At 32.0% G+C, this 23,603-nt stretch overlaps 1 protein-coding gene across 1 annotated transcript in view; it reads right to left on the bottom strand.

The window, feature by feature from the left end:
• The window catches only part of LOC132720157 (uncharacterized), a 27,712-nt gene extending 4,109 nt beyond the window's left edge, over positions 1-23,603 (bottom strand). The window contains exons 1-2 of the mRNA XM_060704199.1: positions 22,907-23,603; positions 13,615-13,742 (exon numbers count right to left, since the gene is read on the bottom strand). Of these exons, the coding sequence (XP_060560182.1) occupies positions 13,615-13,686 (72 nt within the window). The 5' untranslated portion in view covers positions 13,687-13,742; positions 22,907-23,603. The remainder of the gene's footprint in view (positions 1-13,614; positions 13,743-22,906) is intronic.

The following is a 23,603-nucleotide window of genomic DNA, read 5'->3' as shown; positions in this document are numbered from 1 at the left end:
AAAACTTACAAAATTGTTTCAATGATCGAGTACAAAATTTAATGTTATCAAGATTACTACTAACAAAAGTACTAACCTAGTCAACCAAAACCAACAAAAATTGCCTTACAACTTGTTAATATATCCTGAAATTTCTCTCGCTGTGTAACAACAATTAACAACCTCGAATTTTCGGAAATAAAATTAATAAATACCTTCATATTTCACATTCAACATTTCACAAGAATTGTGAATATTTACACATTTCTTAAAATGCAAATGTAATTTTCTGAAAATGTAAATGTAATTTCTTAAGTTTGATATTTTGAAATCTGGAGGCATAATGCTTTACCCAATTTTTAGTAAAATGTCAAAAGAAAATCGATTGATGAAAAGTAGCAAGATTAACTGTGTTAACTGATAATTAAGTAGTGTAGTACAGTACTTGTATTCTATAAATGATAACTGTATTCTATATTTACCTGTTCTACTGGATAATCTAATTCAACAGTTGACCATATTTTTTTTATTTAATCAAAATAAATAAATAGATAATGAAACCTGATATAACTTGCTCAGTTGTGAAATACATCTCTGATTTAAATATTCATCACTGTAAGAATTTGTAACAGAAAAACAAATTATTAAACGCTTATTGCCTAAGTCAAAAACATTTTCTCCATGATCAATAACACCTGATGCATCAGTGTTTTTCCGAGTTTCTCCAACAAACCTCAAATCAATGGAGACATATGACTGCTGATATTGTGGGTTGTAACACAGTTATTTCCTGTATCTACATTTTATATACAGTCATCATCTATAACCCATATGTGTGACCCTTGGAGTAGAGTAGTGAGTAGTTTCCTATTTTTGGACAATGGTACCAGGCAGCGATACCAGACAGTGATGCCCCATACCAGACAGTGATGCACCATACCAGACAGCAATGCACCATACCAGAAAGTGATGCCCCATACCAGACAGTGATGCCCCATACCAGACAGCGATGCCCCATACCAGACAGTGATGCACCATACCAGACAGTGATGCACCATACCAGACAGTGATGCCCCATATCAAACAGTGATGCCACATTCCAGACAGTGTTGCCCTATACCAGACAGTGAAACAAAAGGGCCATCCATCTAGACTAACCAGCTTAAAGTATAATAGCTGCATAGCTCTTAGACAGTGATGCACCATACCAGACAGCAATGCACCATACCAGAAAGTGATGCCCCATACCAGACAGCATTGCCCCATACCAGACAGTCATGCACCATACCAGACAGTGATGCCCCATACCAGATAGTGATCGATGCCCCATACCAGACAGTGATGCCCCATACCAGACAGTGATTCCCCATACCAGACAGCGATGCCACATACCAGGCAGCGATGCCACATACCAGACAGTGATGCCACATACCAGACAGCAATGCACCATACCAGAAAGTGATGCCCCATACCAGACAGCATTGCCCCATACCAGACAGCCATGCACCATACCAGATAGTGATGCCACATACCAGACAGTGATGCCCCATACCAGACAGCAATGCACCATACCAGACAGTGATGCCCCATATCAAACAGTGATGCCACATTCCAGACAGTGTTGCCCTATACCAGACAGTGAAACAAAAGGGCCATCCATCTAGACTAACCAGCTTAAAGTATAATAGCTGGATAGCTCTTAGACAGTGATGCACCATACCAGACAGTGATGCCCCATACCAGACAGCAATGCACCATACCAGACAGCATTGCCCCATACCAGACAGTCATGCACCATACCAGACAGTGATGCCCCATACCAGATAGTGATCGATGCCACATACCAGACAGTGATGCCCCATACCAGACAGTGATTCCCCATACCAAACAGTGATGCCACATACCAGGCAGCGATGCCACATACCAGACAGTGATGCCACATACCAGACAGCAATGCACCATACCAGACAGTGATGCCCCATACCAGACAGCATTGCCCCATACCAGACAGTCATGCACCATACCAGATAGTGAGTGATGCCACATACCAGACAGTGATGCCACATACCAGACAGTGATGCCCCATACCAGACAGTGATGCCCCATACCAGTAAGTGATGCCCCATACCAGGCAGCGATGCCACATACCAGACAGTGATGCCACATACCAGACAGCAATGCACCATACCAGAAAGTGATGCCCCATACCAGACAGCATTGCCCCATACCAGACAGTCATGCACCATACCAGATAGTGATGCCACATACCAGACAGTGATGCCACATACCAGACAGTGATGCCCCATACCAGACAGTGATGCCCCATACCAGATAGTGATGCCCCATACCAGATAGTGATGACACATACCAGACAGTGATGCCCCATACCAGATAGTGATGCCACATACCAGGCAGCGATGCCACATACCAGACAGTGATGACACATACCAGACAGTGATGACACATACCAGACAGTGATGACACATACCAGACAGCAATGCACCATACCAGACAGTGATGCCACATTCCAGACAGTGTTGCCCCATACCAGACAGTGAAACAAAAGGGCCATCCATCTAGACCAACCAACTTAATGTATAATAGCTGGATAGCTCTTAGACATGAAATAATTCAAAGTCTCTAAGTAAGCAATTTAGAGTCATTGACGGTCAACCTGTAATACATGTAACAACTTTCATCATCAGATTCTGTTATGAATAGGTTTAATCAAACCAGCAATCTTCAACAATTTTGTTCTTATTGCTCTTTAGGGATTTCACGTTTTGCATATTGTGATTTTTCCTGGTCTAGACACATTAACTTTTTATTATTGTTACATAAAATTTATCATCCCTGTATATATTTATATGATTTCAAAAACGATATTGTTAACTACTTCATATAACAAAAACAAACAGCTCAAATAATGTAAAAATATTAATTCCTATCTTTTCTATTAATGAGAGGTGCTTCATGTTTCAATAACAATTTATTTCCAATACTTATAACCACAATAAAGCTAACAGATATGATGATATAAACCTGGTGACAAGCAACTAACAACTTAAGGTTTATGGTCTTATGTTGGGGACCTATTGTTAGCACATAGACTGATAGGCGTAGTGTTTAAATCATGTACAATGTATTTAAATTCCATTTTTGTAAAAATCAACACTAATGAATTTTCATAACATGATGATAGATCTTAGGACCATTTATAAAGATGTTCCTTTCCAATTGTTTCTTTATTTTTCACATAGGCAATTATGGAATATTTAAACTAGTGAACAGAATTGTCTTAAACTTTGCATGATTGAAGAGAACTATAATTGAAACTCTTTTTTTTTACTTTTTCAAAAAAAAAGAAAAAAATGGGGAGTCATATCCTCTTTTGAGTAATATGACCCTTAAAATGAGTTTTTATTTGTTTTAGGTCATTTAATAGGGGTCACATGCTTTTTGAGTTATTATGACCCTGAAAGTGAGTTTATACTTGTTTAAGGTCATTTTTATGAGCAGATAACTGAAAACTGTAGCAAGAAACATCTTATTTGATTTAAAATTTGGGTTTATTACATTTTTGCCTGACATTTTGCAAAATTTTCAAAAATGCAATCAGAGATTTTATTCTATAGGTGTTTATGCAAACATTTTCTTCCAGGTATGTCCCTTTTTTGAAGTATGGCAAAATGTTTGTTGAATAGAATTCTTCAAAACTAAATGGCATAATGACCGAATATAAAAAACAAAGAATAATTTTAAATAGCATAATATGTTGTAATGACTACTTTTCAATTATCTGCCATTGAAAACCACCTACTATGGACACATGTAGTAATGTGAAAAAATCATCTAAAGAACAATATCAGGTAACTCTTCATGAAAAGGTTTAATAGAACCAAGCCTGCAACATTTGCATCTGTCATGTGACCTTTTAGACTTAATATCATTTCTTTATTTTGACAGCAATGCTGTCCTAAACTTATTTATCTTAATTGGTGTCAAAAAATCAAGGAACAGAATAAATTCAATGCAAGTCTAAATTGAGGTTTAACTTATAATGATTACAATAAGATTTCACTGGTTTAATTCTTTTATCACATTCTGTTATTCATCATTTCTCATAGAAGAAAGAATAACATAAGAGCTGTCATCTCAACTTCTCCCAGTGCTTGATAGTAAAACAAGAGCCTGGATGATATAGAATTTTTTAAATTAAAAAAGGCCATAATTCTGTCAAAATCAATGTTATATTTTTAATAGTTATCAAGAATGCAACAGTTATTTGGATCTTATTCAGCTAGACAATTACATCATGTAAAACTATATGAGCCGCGCCATGACAAACCCAACATAATGGGTTTGCTACCAGCATGGATCCAGACCAGCCTGCGCATTGGCGCAGTCTGATCAGGATCCATGCTGTTCGCTTACAGACCCTATAACAAGTAGAGAAACTGATAGCGAACAGCATGGATCCTGATCAGACTGCGCGGATGCGCAGGCTGGTCTGGATCCATGCTGGTCGCAAACCCATTATGTTGGTTTTGTCATGAGGCGGCTCATATGTTATCTTAATGTTGTTTGAAAAATTGGTTATAGATCAATATGAAAACTATGACTTAACATTTAACAACCTAACAATTTTGATATTTTACTCAAAACACCTTGATTTTGAGCAGTGATGTTGATTACAATAATATTTTTTCTGATGCAAGTCATCTAACATTTGGCAATCATTTAAATTTATATTATAATTCATTCTTTGTTTTTAAACATATAAATAATAATAACAATTTTGAGTAATTTCTTTTTACAATGGTAGACATTTTCTACCAAAACAGTATTCTGAAAAAAATCTGACAAATTACCAGTAGAATTCCATCTTCACTGTAACAATTTGAAAACAAAATAATCTACCAGTTAATTTTATTATTCCTCATTTTTCTCTCAGTATATTAATTATTTATAATACCCACAGTCTCTCTAATTACCTTTTTACCATTTCTCAGTTTTTAACATACAGTATTCACTAAAAAAAAATCAAGTTCACAATATAATCATGTTTTGTTACTGTCTAATTACTTATACCATGTTCTCTTATATCTTATATCATGTTCTCTAATTACTTATACCATGTTCTCTTATTACTTATATCATGTTCTCTAATTACTTATACCATGTTCTCTTATTACTTATATCATGTTCTCTAATTACTTATACCATGTTCTCTTATTACTTATATCACGTTCTCTAATTACTTATACTATGTTCTCTTATTACTTACACCATGTTCTCTTATTATTTATATCATATTCTCTTATTACTTAAATCATGTTCTCTAATTACTTATATCGTGTTCTCTAATTACTGATATCATGTTCCTAATTACTTATATCATGTTCTCTAATTACTTACACCATGTTCTTTAATTACTTATATCATGTTCTCTAATTGTTTCATACCATGTTCTCTAATTACTTATATCATGTTCTCTAATTACCTATATAGTGTTCTCTCTTTTTACTTATATCATGCTCTGTAATTACCTATATAGTGTTCTCTTATTATTCATATCAGGTTTTGTAATTATACCATTCTTTTCAATTACCAAGATAATCCTCTCTAATTACCTATATTATAGTGTTCTCCTATTATTCATATCATATGTCATCTAATTATTCATATGCTAGCTAATCATTTATACAATTATATTTAGTAACTTACTTGCTTATCCCAGACATAGTTTAATTTTCTCTGTATCACAACCTCCTTGATCTTAAATATGGACATCATTAATAAATGTACACAAATTAAAATCACAGCCGACTGACTGATTTTCACTTGCCATAAAAGACTATTACTCCTTTCCAAAAATACAACTCCTGCACTTAAATTTCCATTGTCGAAAATAAAAAAAAATCTAAATTGTCAGGCTCCGGCTTTAGTAATTAATCTAAAAATAGGACTGGCATCACATAAAATTATTCCTGTACTTAATTCTATGTCTTCAGCTTAATGCGCAAGTTGAGTCTAGTCAACATCCATTTACATGGTGTATCTACAAGATGTTTATCTCTTTAAACCCTAATTAAATATTTTTTTCACTTTCATTTGCCTTATTCAGGGATTTCACCTCTTATTTTCTGAAATTCCTTGATAGTTAATGAACGGTAGAATGTAGCATCTTTACGGTTGTATTAGATAACAGGGATACACTGTGACAGTTTACTTCCCGCCTAATGGACACAACGTCAAACAATTGATACAGAATTGCTTTTAAGTGTAAGCTTTCTTCAACACACAGCTATCCTTGAATAAACAGGTACATACTGTGAACCGCGCATCTCTTTAAACATTCTAACGACTGCACTCATGCATGGCAACCAGCAAGCCCTGTGCTTGGTGTTACTTTCAGACAAGTATTTGAAGGTCAAAGAAGGTCACCAAAATAAAGAAAGTTTTCCTGTTCAGAATGCCAAAATATTCTTACAAACTAATGATACAAATATTTGTTACTCATGACAAAACAGAAAATTAAGATTAACTTTCATGTTTTTAAGATTGTAGATGGATTATTTTGAATGTCTTCAAATACAGATTAAACAACCTATCTTACTCTATGTCAGGATGTTTATGTCACAATCTAAATGAGTCGTTACATTTTTATGGGAATTTTTTTCCTCACTAACAAAAACAAATAAAATAGCTTCTGTGACAATGTATCACTACCTCCAGGTTGATGCAAATATATAAGTAGCAATTTTATTTTCTTAAATATCCTAGATTTTCATTGCCACACTTTTCTGTAATAGAAGCAAAATTAAAGGTTTCCTTTTCAAAATAATGGACACTAAATAAAACTTTGAATAGGTGCTTCTTTTAGGATTATGGGTGAATTTGACAGAGTTAAAGTCTATGCAATTCTACCCTTCTGCAGGTTTAGACCATAGATTCAAGCTCAAACCAGGCAACAGTCTATGGTGGTAATGAGGTTCTAAACAATCACCTGAGAGCTGGATATTTCCTGTCTGTTTCAACAGCTACTTTTTTTTTTTCTAGCCTTATCAAATAAAATATAAATTAAATTTTAAAAAAATATAAAAACAAATATCTTTAATAATTAAGCACCTTTTTTCATTCATAATGGCAGAATGATGTCATCCTAAACCCTGTAACTCATTTATAAAAGGTGCAATAATGACTCCATTAATGGAAGCAAGAAAGGATGACATTTTCCATCCCTAGTGCAAACACTAAACTAGCCAGTTTTATATGCAATAATATGTGAGTTTACAATCCAAAGCCCTAGTGACCTAGTTTACTTAGAAATATATATAATGGTGAAATATCATTAGAATCAATGAGTTATGATGACATCTATGTTGCTTGTGTAGGGAAAATAATTGCAATTTAATATATTGCAAGTAAACACAAGAGAATTGAAGCACACATGAGCCATGTCACGACAAAACCAACATAATGTGTTTGCGACCAGCATGGATCCAGACCAGCCTGCGCATCCGTGCAGTCTGATCAGGATCCATGCTGTTCGCTATCAGTTTCTCTACTTGTAATAGGGTTGGTAAGCGAACAGCATGGATCCTGATCAGACTGCGCGGATGCGCAGGTTGGTCTGGATCCATGCTGATCGCAAACTCATTATGTTGGTTTTGTCGTGACACAGCTCAAATGTTCAGTAGAAAACAGCAGACTTTCCAATCACTTTACCATAGCTTGGTTTCTTATGGTATAAAAATAATCATTCACCTAATTATTCTTTCTCTTGCCACACAATTTCAGAATTAAAAAAAAGGTTTCAAGTATGCTAAATTATAACATCTAAATTGTTTGTTTTCAGTCCACTCATTTCCATTAAAGACAACTACATGATTGTATGTATCCAAACATTTTCATTATATTTATAAGTACAAGTTTTACTTTTCTTTTTATCATATGATGATATAAAACCAGAATGAGAAAATAGTTTTCACAAACATAGAAATATGTATAACTGCTATTGGAATTAATTGCCTCCACCACAAGTTGCTGAGCAGTAACATCCAGAAGTTCCAACATACGCAGTCTGACTAAGCCATGATATACAGTAGTGTTGGCTCCTTTGTTCAAGCGACACTATGCCCATTGAAGTATAAATGGTAAGAGTACAGGTTAAAGGAACTCCACTGAGGTTTTTTAACATGAAATGACTGGAAATGTTTTTTCGAGATTTGTGATCCAATAGCTGGTATGCAAATTTTTAGATCATTTTCTCATCAGGTTTTTCAAGAATAAATATTTTTAGTTTGTAAAATGACCATCAAATGAAAATTGTTGCAACACTTTTACTCAATTCAGGTTTAGAATTGCTCTTACTTTCGACTGTCCATTTCATTCTGAGTAAAATTCTTTATGATCCAAATAAAAGATTTTCAATTTTAAGTGTCACACTTGATTTATGTAAATACCGGTATTTCAAATTTTATGTTCTTATGCTTTTTGACCTCAGTGGAGCTCCTGTAAAGTCAAAATAATAAACACTGGATCATAATTGTTTCCAATTTTATATACAGTCTATCATATCTCACATAATCCATGGACATTTTGAATATCTTACATACTTTATTGGTAATATTCACTTCTTCATAAAAAGAGTGAGGCGAGGCATTCTTGTTTTATTTTTGGAAGTTTTTGTGGTGGCGATATATCACTTCACCATAGTATTGTTTTTGCGAGATTGTGCAGTCTACTCTGTTTGTTGTTACCAAAGCCCAAAACCTTAGCTCATTCATGTTAGCATAAGCATTTCCAAATAGTTCCAAAAAACTACAACTCATCATGGCTTTGCTACTGTCCTGATCATGGGAAGTTATCACTGTGGGGAGTGGCTTATCTAGTGGGCGTTTGATATTGTACATTGTATTGAAGTGACATTATATGTAACAGTATAGTCTCAATCTTTTCAAGGCATGTATGTTCCACATATATTAGATTGAACTTTATTGATAATATTTTGTCTAGATGTTAATTTATTTAAAATATTAATTTTTGCTTTATTTACAACAGGAATTTGTGCCTGGAGTCTTGTAATTAAATGGAACGCAAAATCTAAAAATAAGAAAAGAATGATGATCAAAACCCGGTATTTTTGATAACGAAATGTATGCTAATTTAACAATATATAATATTTTATCCAACATTCCCTTTCTCCTGAAAGCAGTGCCAACTGTATAACTGTCTAGGATTATCAGGCTAATAATAGACTATGTGATGAAAGAAAGTGACAGATAGCCCTGCACCTTGATAATATCCTTTCTTAACCATTTGTCATTATTAATTATTGGTCAATGTTCATTAAAGTATTCAATCTTTTGACACATGTTTATACATATATATATATCATGTATATAGCTAATTCAGTTTACTGACATGAAAAATTGAGCAAAACATCACTTTTTAATATCCAACATCCCTATATTAAGAATAGAACAGTTTCTGAGTTCAAAGCAGGAAAAGAAGGTATTGTCCATTGATTGAGCTTGGTAAGTGCTTCATGTAGGTAATTGAATATCATCTAGAAAATTCTAAGTCATTTTAATTTTGTCTTGTCAACTGTCTGCATTTGATAATTTAATGAGAAGAGCCTTTCTAACTATTAGACATTGCTTACTGAAGACTTCATTAAACTGTACCTGCATGTCAACTGATTATATAAACAAGCCTGAAAAAACGCATTAAAATCAATGTTCCTTTAAATTTATAGTCGGAAAGCTAAAATGTTTCAATATTATCTAAGATCTTAATGTGATACACATCAAGCTAGCAAAGTTAATATTCCATACGTTGCCAATCCAAGCAGATCAAGAAGACTTATAGTGAGGCAGGTATTCTATTTTCAAAAATTTAGCTTACTGCTCAATATATAACACAAGCTTTTGACAAATTGACTTACATTCTAACATCTGTATCCATAACATTTATATTGTAAATGTCTATAATGTCTCTAGGATACACAATATTAATCATACAGTTCCATAGCAACATATGTTATCAAAGCACCCGCTCAATATATAAACATACAGTGAAAGTTTTTCACAATAAAAACTCTCTAAATAATAATATCAAGATATAGCATTTCTTTTACTTTTTAATTAAAAATATCATTTATATAGAATGATGAAGTTAAAAAAAAAAAAAATTTTGAATTCAAAGCTAACACTTTTTTTTTTTAAATTAATTACAATACAAAAACATGAAAAGGACTGGCAATGACAGGCACAGTGCTTTCATGTTTATAAGGAAATTCTTTTTTAACAATAACATACTTTTTTGGTAGCTGTAATTTTTGTGGGTTAAGGCAGCAGGAGGGGACACATACAATATTTTATCTTAAGTCCTTCACTTTAATACCACACTAAATACTGAAATTGCTCCTACAGACAATAGAAAATTGGAATTCACAAAAAAGAGCACAGAAAATGACAATAACAAGAACTAATATTTGTAAATAAAACTACCAGGTGCATGTATAATATAGCTCCAAGAAATTGACAATACTAATATTTATAGAACAAACTTGAATTTTCTGTTTATTATAAACATTTTTTTTCTTTTGACATTACAATTGGAAAGACTTAAATATTCTATATTGGCTGAATTTAAGCAAGACACCAGTGAAAATATAGAGTATATGTTTCACTGCAGTGAAAAATAATTTTTTACAGTGAAAATCCGGAAAATGAAAATACGCATTTTATTTCATCAATATTTAAGCTATAAGTATATCATAAATACTTACAGCTTTTAGAAGAACTAACAATGCATAAATTCATATAAAAATCATATTCAGAATAAACCTAAATGAAATTATTTTCTTGAACGACACATTCATCTTATATGATTTTTACATAATTTGTATTTACGCTCCATTAGCACAATAAATATCAAAGGTTTTAGCAAGAAGATAAAAAAAAGTTTAAAAAATCATCTTGGTTTTTTCCCATTATTTAAATAATGTTATACATGCGTATATAAGAAAATATAAGAATTTTTGCAAAAATTTATTTAACATAACTTTTCAAGAGCAGCAATTTAAGATAAAACATAAGTATGATATTTCTGAAAATATGGCTGTTAAAGGCATTCCTGCTGATATAATGAGACAATATTAATAAAAAAAAAAATTCTTAAATTTATTTTTAATGTGCAACAATAATATTATTTTTGTAAATATATTGATAGAATTTTAATGTGGGACAATAAAATTGTCAACTTTCGCATTGACCACACCCATTATGACTGAATTTCAAGGAAAATCTATAATGAAATTAAATACTTACTCAATAAAACAAAGAATGAACTTTATAAAGGAGACTATATAATGCCAAAAGTCAATATCCTAAATTAATCCAATAGAGACTCAGTTAAGAACACTATTTTTGGTATTAATAGTAAATTCCTAAATAATTTCCATCTTGAAAGTATAATACTAAATGAACATTGTGAAAAAAACAGCTTAAACTGAATGTGACAATATCATAGAGAATGTTTCCTTTGGTTGCTATGGAAACACATTAATGAAAATACAGGTAGTGCGAGGGTGTTATATTTCCCTGACTATGAATGTTGTTTAACAATTTACCCAATATATTCAATAATACTTGTTTATCCTTGATATGTGTATCAATATTTCATCACATGCTGTAACATTTTCTATATTTCCCTTCTAATTTCACAATTTCTCATAACAACAACATAACAAATTTAACACCTCCACCCATCTGTGGTTTTAATATAAATAGCAGCAATGTGATAATGATGAGTAAATTAAAGGTAGGGCAGCACACTAATTGCAAGCTATAAATATTTTGAAAGTATTAAGAAATAATGGATACATATTTAAAGTGTTTAAAATGCCTGTTTCTCATGAAATACAATTTTTATCATTAAGTACACTTCTTTAAAATACTTATCAATTTAAAGGAACTCCACTGTCAGGTAAAAAAAGTCTCAGAATTTCTTACAAATATCAGCATGAACACTTAAAACAGAAAGATGTGCAAAACATAATGAACAATTATATTCTCAGAAACAAGGTGAAAGTCGTATTTTTGTTCTATTTTTAGCCCAATTTGAATTAAAAGCATTTAAGGTCATTTTGAACATTTACCTGTAGAATGATTATTCTGGAAAAACGGAGTGAGTCAATGATTTGAAATTTTGCACATACAAGTTAATTTGTCTTGACCTACATCAATTTATGATAGAACATTAATCTCAAAAGAATATTTCCAATCCCATCATTTAAAAAAACTCAGTGGAGTCCCTTTAACAATTGACATAACCATTTATAATTCATAATTATGTATTTTTTAACCTAAAAAAATTTGTACAAACAGTGATATAAATAATTCAAAATACATTTTTTTATTCTTAAATATAAAAAATGTTGATTTTATAATGATTCACATTAAAATTTCATGACTTCAATTATCAAGTAGATTCTAGATTTTAACCTGGTACAGGTATATGCTGGTACATACCAAATTGCACTAACATATAAAACAACACAAAATTAACTTATATTTTGCTGTTAGGTTAGCTCAAAAGGTAAAGCGATGGACTGTGAATCGGGTGATCCAAGTTCAATTCCCGCGCAGGTTATTTTGTTGTGATTAATCATGAAATCCTTTCTATGATCATTCGCACTGTACCTCTGCACTGGCATGCACAGAAGTTTCAGTTCCTTGCGAAAGTTAAAGCAACTAGTACTGGTAAACTGCTTGACAGCCCGCACAGGATCAATGCGGTGGCAGAACTTTGCTCTGGTAAATTCAATGTGGCTTTCAGTCGGAAACTGGAGAGCACCGCCACCAACTTAAATATTTCAACTTGTACTTCCATATTTGGTTTGTCTAAAGATAGCTATAATAAGGGTGACAAGCATGGTATCTGACTTTAACTTTTGGATAACATGAAATCTTTTGGACAAAATGAAACAGCTAAAAATAACCCGGAATATGGTACATATATCTCATCTATATTATTTGATATACAGAATACATTTTCTTGTTATAAAAAGTATAAACCTTTGCTAAGAAAGCACTTTCCACGGCTGTTACTGACTTGTGGTGATATTTTTTTCTGATTTTTTCAACAATCTTTTCTAACTGATTAATTCAAAACAGTGCTATTTTAGCACATTATACCTTGATCAAACTTTATCAAAAGTCACAAGGGTTAGCCATCCTGTATAATAATATTACTTGTATCATTAAATCCTTTGGCAGGAAATGGAATATTACAAGATTAGTCAATATATATAAACCATATGAATGGTGGGTGAGTCAATGTGTTAATATACAGTTTATTTCATATCTCTTTCATGCCAATATTATTAGTTTGGTCTTTATTGTTACACTGTTAGCCTTGTTACGGTCATTATTATGACTACTTTTCAGCTGGACAGAGACATCAGGTGGTTTTGTAACCAGTATAGAACCTGGAAATCTTTCATCTTGATATCCAAAAATTGCTAATGGACAGTTGCAAAGATGGAAGATGGTCAAATCTATTTAAAAGTTAAAAAGGTAAGCCTCAGAAAATAGTCAGAAGGTGAAATGATATCAGCATTACCTGAAGGTCAATATCATTATCTGGTCCACTACGGCACTGTCCAATGTCTTCTACTTGTATAATCTCCATCATTCCTAGCTCCACTGATACAGCAGTCAGACTCACCTCTCAGCATAACAATCATCAGTCTGAAAATATTACATTTACTTGTTACAAAAAAGACTCTTGTATTAAAGGTCATAATACCAAGATGACATATCCTATAAGAACAACTTTTGTTGGCTTGATTGGTGGGCTGATGGATGTCTACTTTACACATACAAAGGGAAAAAGGCTAAATTTACATTTTTCTTGTGATTTGCAATACCCTAGATGCGTTTAAATAGACTAGTACAAATAAAGGAAAGATATCAATGATGTTAGAAATTATTTTTGTCAAATGAGTTATGTACTGAATGCCTGAAATGGCAAACAGAACCTTATCAAAAACAAACAAACAAATACTGATACTTTTTCAGTCAAAACTATTGACAATTTGAATACTAGGAGCCATGATAGATTGTATTATTTTTATTTATTTTTTAGTCAAAAGTTCATAGGTCAAGGTGAAATAATTACCTCTTTGTGTTATTTGTGTAAATTACTTTTCCAGCACTGAGAAAATGGATAGCCTAGGTCTTTGGACTGCTCTTGTTAAATACTAGACAATAGTAACTTTATAACACTGAATGACGCTTCAGCAAATTTCAAAAAGAAAAATAAACAAGAAACATGGCAATGCCATGAAACCAGGTTTTCAATTATCACCATTGTAGATATATATGTTGTAGTTGAAATACAAGCAACAAACAATGTAACTTTGTGCAATGTAAATCATGAAAAATGAATTTTCTATTTTTAGTAACTGTAACTTTGACCCTTAAGGGGGCCAAAAATCCATCTCAAGTGAGGTCTTTATAAAAAACTTGTTTAACATCAAATTTCATAATAACTAGTCATACAATCACAAAACTCCGACAATAAGCATAAATACTCTATATTAGGAAAAAAACAAAGGGCCATAAATAGGTCCAAAATTATCCAATCACAAAACCCAACAATATGCATCAGGGCACTTGATGACAAAGCTTCTGTGAAAGTTTGAACAAAATCCCTTGAGAAATGTAGGAGGAGTTGCGCACAGAAGAAATTGTTCACTATATATTCTGTATAAAGAAAAAAACAAAGGGCCATAATTAGGTCAAACATTATCCAATCACAAAACCCCAACAATATTTATATGGACACTTGATGACAAAGCTTCTGTGAAAGTTTGAACAAAATCCGTTGAGAAATGTAGGAGGAGTTGTGCACAGAAGAAATTGTTCACTATATATTCTATATAAGGAAAAAAACAAAGGGCCATAATTAGGTCAAATATTATCCAATCGCAAAACCCTATCAATATGCTCAAGAGCATTTGATGAAAAAGCTTCTGTGAAAGTTTGAACAAAATCCCTTAAGAAATGTAGGAGGAGTTGTGCACAGAAGAAATTGTTCACTATATATTCTATATTAGGAAAAAAACAAAGGGCCATAATTAGGTCAAATATTACCCAATCACAAAACCCTGACAATATGCGCCAGGGCACTTGATGACAAAGCTTCTGTGAAAGTTTGGTTAAAATCCGTTGAGAAATGTAGGAGGAGTTGCGCACAGAAGAAATTGTTTACGCCCGCCCGGCGACATACCTCAATCTGATAACCAGTTTTTTCCTTTGGAAAACCTGGTTAAAAAATTGGTAAATTTTAATTACATATCATTCTCCAATTTCACCAGAAATGGTTTAGTCAGGGTCTGTCCATGATTTCAAAGATATCATTCAGTTATGACAAATGATCATGTTCACATGTGGGATATGTACACACTCAACGTCCTAAACGATAAAAGTGATATGAGCAAATAATTTTGATTTAAACTAATTATATAATAATTGTTCACACTAGCAACACTTCCAAAACAAAAAAATAGTTAAAACTTAAAATAATTTGCATCCATTTCTATAATCTATAAGCCTTCGATATGCATAAGAATCAAACAGGAAAGAATATGTTTGAACTGTTCATAAGTTTTAATGAATTTTTATATTGGTTTTAAACTTTAACGTAATATTTTTTCTTGAAAAAGCATACAACTCTTTTAAAATGTAAAAATAATTTTATCTAAAATAACATAATTATGTGAATAAGTTGAATAAGGTTGTGCTTAAAGAAAGCAATAGATACAACCATGGACACTTAATTTTAATACATCTGGTGTTACCTGAAATGAATGATACCCTAAAATATATGAACATTTCATGTCTATAAGTAAGAAGTATTACATTAAAGAATTTCTTTGGTGATGAAATAACCATATTAAGTTGTAATTTGGTTGTAATTGCTCTTTTTCAACAACATTTGTGAGTTTTCCTTCAGTATTGTGTTTTATTTCTTTAAGATATTTTTCTTTTTGTTAACTGCCTGTAATAAAATTTACAGGCAGTAACACATGAGATGTAGATTTATATATACACATAAGATGTATGTTGTAAATTTCAATGATAAAAATTTCTGATTGTCTTGAAAAATGTAGGTGTTGTGTTAGAAGAGTCATTCAGCCTATAATTTATCAATTTGTCAAGACAGCAAATTATTTCATTTCAGGTGTGTGAAACGCTTAGCTTTAATCAAATATTTTGCCAGCATTTCTTTAATATTTACCAGTTACATTTAAGCAAAGTCAATCAGTGAATTTATAAGCTAGCAATAGTGATATTACCTAATATGAATTACACACTAGCTACAAATTAATGCTTTTAAGTATGTCAATTAGAAGCTGATGTACTTTAGCAGTTTGTTGTTTAGAATCTCTGACATAAACTGATTGATTGCCTGTCAGAAAAGGTCCATTAAGAGAACATAACTAGCCCAGCATTAGTGAAAGTATATTGAGACTTCATTTGTCTTAAATACACCAAGAAGATGTACTTTAAGCAGAGATATCTCCCTGGAAACCATTGCGTCTTGGCTATTTTTGAAACAAGAGGACCATGATGGCCCTGAATCACCCACCTACCTAATTAACATGGACAAGATTTCATTATTAGGTCATCCATATTAAACTTCAACAATATCAGCCAAGCAGTTCAGGAGATTTTTATTGCTTTCAGAATTATGCCCCTTGCCTAAAAACTACCTCTTATCATGACTCTTAAATACTTAAGCTTCTTTTTGATACTTTTAAAGTTGTTTGAGAAAAGTTTTTGCATGATGACAGACACAGAAATCATTTTTTCTTCAAAACACACAAGCTGAAAATAGTATTATAAAATGATAAATTTCACAAACTTTTGAATTAGCAAGTTTAGTTCTTGATTAGACAAGGATTTCACATCAAGTTTCACTGTGACCATAATCTTTTACCAAATGACCTCAAAATCTATAGTATTTACCTTATAACCATCCTGCAATGTCCCTTATAAATTGTGTCACTTTGACCTTGACATTTTTTGGTTTTTGCTGGATTATTAGTCATACTGACACAATAAAGATAGCAGGATAGCTTCCTAACATGAAAGAATCAAAAGTCCTTGAATGTCAGGATTCAAACCCAAACAAGTGCAGGGGCAGTGATTTGAAGCATAACTTGTCCTAAGAGTCACTATGCCTTTTACCAAAACACCTCAAGATCTATATTGGGTCATCTACTGGTCCCTCCCAACTAAGGAAACCACAGCTTATTCCTTCTCAAGTTAATGATGATCAGACTAGAATAAAAAAGATGTATGCAAGTACAGATGTATTCATAGACAACCCTATTACATTATGCTTCAAACTTTCTAAGTCTGGGGGCATGATAATGTCATTTAGCTACATGATGAAGCAAAGTTGAACTAATTAGACAAGACAATTTTGCTTGTATATAGGTATTTAATTAACTACAGGTCAAAAATACCTGTTAAATATGTGATGATTGACATATTTAGAAAATAATCATTGCAGGAAATATGTAATTATATAAGTCTGTACCTGAATCATTAAAATATTCTACTTTTATTCTTGGAAGCATATAGAGGTTGGTGGCTCTGTTTAGGTGCTCAATGTGTCTGAAATAATGCACAAAGAGGCACCTGAGATAAATATGCACCAGTTTAGTAGCTGGAAAATCATGATATATTATACTCTAAAAATATGATGTAACTTAAAACCAAGCAATATTAGTAAGGCATATGATAATGTCTTCTAGGCACCTTGTACAAACTATTTTAAGCCAGTGCTATATTAGGGAAGGGGGTTGTTGTGCGTTGACAGTAGCTTGCACTTTCCAGTACCATCCATGAACAGGCACAATGAAACTGGGCCTGCAACATTTTCAGTTTTGTTGTTTAAGACTTACTTTGAAAATTTTATTTCTCACATTTTTACTTTCCAGCTTTGCTTGGACAGAGATTCCTCCTTGTATAGGATGGACAGGTGGGTAGAACAGTGCCCCTCTGTTAATAAGAATAAGCCTTCTCAAATAATAACAATATCATGGTCCAATATAGAATTTAAATCACAAAAAGTAAAAAAACTGCAGATACAATCAAACCAACCACCTCTGACAAAGACATATGTTGGTGCTTGCCAATGCTAGGTAATAGTTTAAACATTTATTTATCTATGGTCCATGTAGGGTATTTCAAGCACACTTTAATAGTCCGTTTCCTGGAGCTTAAACCAGTAGGTGTCATAAGAGAAACAGTGTCACTCCAGGACTACAGCTTTAACCCACAGTTCCAAGCTGGGTGGTGAGGATAAAACTCTAACCTCTAGACCATTGCTTCTCTTTAACAAGCTAGCTTTAATTCAAAAGCTAGCTTAAATTCAAACCACTATAATTTCTAGATATTTGAAGAAAATCTCTGAAAAAAAAATATTGTGATGGGGCTCAAGATAATCTATTATCTTACAAAATTACTAGACAAAAATATTTAACAATAAGCAAATAGCTATGTTAATTAAGTAAATATTTTTTGCAGTACAAGATCAAAGATATCAACAATAAATTAATGTCGCAAGTGAAACAGCCATTATTGCTGACACTAGCTTGAAGATACACTGGTCTGTGAGCTCCTTGACTGTAAACTAATTAAATTAAACCTGTCATTTTGATATCCTAAATTTTACATAAAAACTGATATAATGGTTAATCTTAAAATGGAATCTCCATTTTTAGTTAAAAATTCAGGAGAGGAACTTACCTACAGGGCACTTATTCCCATGTCACCAAGATCACATACAAGGTCCCAATCGCAATCCATAATGCAATAACCTGTACTTTCTTACAAGTTTTATTTGAAAGATTTTACTTGTCAAAAAATCAAGCAATTCAAACTTCCTAGAATAACTGAACCATTTAATTTAATGTTTAATGTACCAGGATATTATGCTCATTCACATGAATAAAACTTTAATAACAACATAACAACAAACCATCAGTAGATGAATAAGAGCCCCCCACCCCCCAAGCAGGAGCCAGGCTCTAAAAAAAATTTATTTCGAAAGTCAAGCACATTGGAGGAGAAATGACAGTCAAGCACATTGGAGGAAAAATGACTAATAAATAAATAATAAAGTTATGACAGTCTAAACTAATTTCAATATTTGTCCTCAAAAGTCAAGGTCATTTATAGGTCAATTTGTATTTCTAAACATGTCCGTTTTGTTGTCTAAGTATAAATCAAACCAGTAAATTAATAACAGTTATGACAATTTAAGCTAAATTCAATATTTGACCTTGAGGATCAAGGTCATTGATAGGTTAAGATCATATTTGATTTGCTAAACATGCTAGTTTCCTTGTTCTTTTGCACAAGTATAAAACAATTCTATAAATAAATAACAAAGATATGGCCTATCGTAGCAAAATTCATTAATTTGACTGTTCAAGTGGCAGTCAAAGTAAGGTTAAGGTTAAGGTCAAGTTCACTTAGATCTTCTATAATGTTATTTCCTATCCCAAGGATTGTTGATCCCAAATATGAAGACTATTCATTCATTACCTACAAAGTTATAGCAAAAAAAAGGTCAAATGTCAAGGTCAAATTGAGTTTGATCTTGACATTGTTGTGCTACGAGTATAAAGGCAATCCATTCATAAATAAAAAGTTTTAGCCATTTATAGCAGAACTCAAGTATTTGATCTTGAAGGTCAATTTAAAGGTAATGTCTGTCTATTGTTGTGTCCAAGTATGAAGGCAATCCATAGAAAGATAAAAATATTGTAACCACAGTTAAACTTTTCACATAGTAATGGCAACTACAACAGTAATGGCAATGTCTATGACAACATGACTGTAGCAATAGCTCTTTTTTTTTCTTAAAAAAAAGTCAAGCTGAACATGATAAAATCACAACAAGAGCTGCTCTCAACTATTCTCAGTGCTGGACAGTAAACATGAACCTGGATAATGTAGAATTTTCTAACTTCAAAAAGGGCCATAATTCTGTCAAAATCCATGTTTGAGTAATAGGCCTTGGTCAATCACGAGTGACCTCTTATTATGTTCTAAATAAGTGTGTAAAGTCTCAACCCATTCCCTTCAGTACTGTTTGAGATATCAAATTGTATGCAAAAACTATGCCAAAGTGACTGACACAGACAGCTTTCCCAATTCTTTGAATAGTTAAGCTAAAAACCACAGACCAATGATATGAGGATAATTCATGAAAATATTTCTGTCAAAGTTTGGTTGAAATCCATTAAGAAATTTTGGAAGAGTTGTGCACTCAAGAAAACAATTTAAAACCCAGTATTTTCTTGAAGAAAATCAGATTGTTAAATTAAATAAGACTTACCAATATAGAAGCTGAAATGCCATGATTTTGCTCCGTCATGACAAACAAAAGTACGAATAAAGTTCAAATCAGTATCTCTTCTCTTGATAGTCAATGGATATATGAAGCATTTTATATTAAATCTTATAAATCTTATATTATAATTTAATTAAATTGGTCCTGACAAATAATTTTGTGTATTGAAACATTTTCTATTTACTACCTGCCTTGAGGGCAGTACAAGATGATGTTTGAATTTTTGTAAATTTATAAATTTTACCTTAAATGATTTTGACATATCATTGATAAGTGATGGCCTTGGGTTAAAAGTTTCAGTTCCTGTAGTGATTATCATGTTACTAAAAAAAAGTTTATGGTTTAAGATAACTTTATGGTTAAAGATTTTATGCTAGTCTTTTTCACACATGGTTGTAACAAAATTCATTATTAAAATGCTAAAGGTTGATTCCTTGAAATTTTGTTTTACTGAGAAAATACTCTCAACTATCTTACTTAGCAAGAATATCAAGGATAACTTAAAATAACAATACTGTTTTTGATATATTTAAGGTTCATTTTAACATTTTATTGCTGCATGCATGATGGACCGTATACTTGGTGAAATGACGGGACCATTTACTATGCTAGCAGTATGAAAATAATAATATCTTGTATATTCTATATCCTTTTTCTTTTTATATTGATTTGTTCTGATTTCAGGTTGTTTTTGCATTTTTTTTTAAAGATTTTTTTGTTCTGTTTGTTTTTTAATGAAGGGAGGTGTGTGTGTGTGGGGGGGGGTGTTCTTTTATTCATGGGGCTTTAAAAAAATTATCACTTCATTTATTTCCTTTTGTGAAAGGATTACATTAGTAATAAAATTAGCAAGATCTACTTGTTTCACAATATGAAGTCTTACTTTAGGAGACTGGTGATAAAAAAGTTGCAATACAGAGAGCTGCTACCGTACTGTATTGCTGCATCAGCTGAATGTTCACTATCATTCACTGAGTAACAGTAGTGTATTAACTTAGGGAGCATAAGAACTGCTCTGCAGAGGACGCATTGTAGTTATAACAATTTGGCCACAGCAATGTTAAATTGCCAACGATGGTCCTTGATTGTCACTAATTACCGCTAATTACCATATCAAACAACTATAATTGGAAAGTATACACAGCTAGACTAGAAGTAGAATTAGACATAGAATACAGAAAAATCCATCATTTATGTTCCAAGTTAATCATACATTTTTTTTTTAATCATTATCTCTTAACCATTCTTGTATTACTGTCTTATATAGACCATACTTAATATCAAAGTGCTTAAATAAAGCATCCAACAATACTGAGACTCAGGTCAGGTCAGGTCAGGTCAGGTCAGAGGTCAGGTCAGGTCAGGTCAGGCCAGGTTAGTTTGTTTATTTTATTAGTTTGACTACTCAAAGAATAGGGAGTGCTGTTGTACTCTCCCAGGCATCCGATGTTGTCAGCGTCACACTTGGGTTAAGTTTTTTCATGCAATGTGGTATCTTTAAAACTACTAAAGGGAATGGGTTGAAACTTCACACACTTATTTGAGAACATAATAAGTCATTTTCCAAAGCCCATAACTCTAACACGAATTTCGACAGAATCATGGCCCTTTTTGAACTTAGAAAATTATACATTATCCAGGCTCTTGTTACTCGATCAAACACTGTGAATATTCCAGAAAACTGTAATGGTCATACAGTTAATTTTTCAGCTTTATTGTTGTAGAAAGACCTCAAGTTTATCCTGCAGCACAAGCAGGCACCTGAGTAGAACCACTTTTCTTCTGTAAGCTAGCTGGATAGCTTCCTGACACATGAAAGGATACTGGTATGTATGTGTCTCTTAACCTTTAACCTTCTTATTTCATAAATGGACTTTTTTTTGAAACTGTTCATTCATTTATCAATTTCGGGATATCAAGATGAATATTTAAAGTGAGTCAGCTAGAAGTATAGAGCCTGGTAAAGCTATGTTAGGGCTGATATATTCTGATATATCATTATTGCCACTAGGCGTAAGGTTAATTCATTTTTTTCCCCCATCAATTATAATTCATCATGGGGTACTGTATTTTTATTTAAATTCAGTGGGAAAAGTCTGCACAGATATAAGTAAAACAATATACATGTATTTAAATTTTAAAAAAAATAATTATAGGTACAGGTATTACATGATTATATTAATTCATAAAAAAATATTTAACATTTTTTTTTATTTAAAACTTTTTTATGAAATTTGTAGATGTATGGTAATTAATATATCAAATACTGCCAATCTTTACAAGAAAATTGTACAACTTACAGTTATAATTGTTACATAGGATGATAATAATAGCTTATGGTTATAAATTACCAAATTACACATCATTTTAGACTTGTAAGTTGACAATGACATTACAATTAAATTACTACAACATTTAAGAAATAATTAAAACATTTACGAAATTACATTAAATTTTGTAAAATTCTTCATCCTACCATATCAACTGTAACATCCTTTCTCCATGACGCACATTCAATTTTTGTAAGTCCATAAAAAATCAATTGATATAAATTCAAAAGTATTTACTCTGAATAATTTTCATTCTCTTCAATTTTATTTTTATTCAAAACAAAATGTCATTAAGTTCACATTACTTTGCTCCCTTCATATCAATCAAATCGAATTAAAATACGTTACACAGAAAAATGTCTTCTCTTTTTTCTCCTTTAAACAAAAATCTAGTAAAAATCCTCGGGACTTCATAAATCTAAGTACCACATTGTATAGATAATTCCAGACATATTAAACATTTAAGGGAACGTTTTAAATCCAAGCCTAATCTTCCAGTTGAATAGCCACTGATTAAAACATTGTCCGTTATCAATCATCTGTCAGTCGGCAGTGTACACCAGGTAATAGATGTGATGAAAACTTTTACTAATCACCTTCTACCATTTAATTTATCATGTTAATATAATGTTTAAAACTTTCACCATTTTAACGTTTATGTTTACGCCAAAAACAAAAAATGATAATGTATGAGGAGGTTTGTTATAAATTTTACAAGAATTTATTGCATGGTGAGTAATGTTATCTATGTCTCTGGTAATGTTTATTAACAGAAGTATGAATTAATTTCTTTAAGATATAAATACACAAATAATGACTTTATTCAAATTATAGAATAGAATG

This window comes from Ruditapes philippinarum, unplaced genomic scaffold, assembly GCF_026571515.1.
Source record: "Ruditapes philippinarum isolate M1 unplaced genomic scaffold, ASM2657151v2 ctg744_1_1_1_1, whole genome shotgun sequence".
NCBI classification, from domain to species: domain Eukaryota; kingdom Metazoa; phylum Mollusca; class Bivalvia; order Venerida; family Veneridae; genus Ruditapes; species Ruditapes philippinarum.
This window is presented reverse-complemented; position numbering and strand designations above follow the sequence as displayed.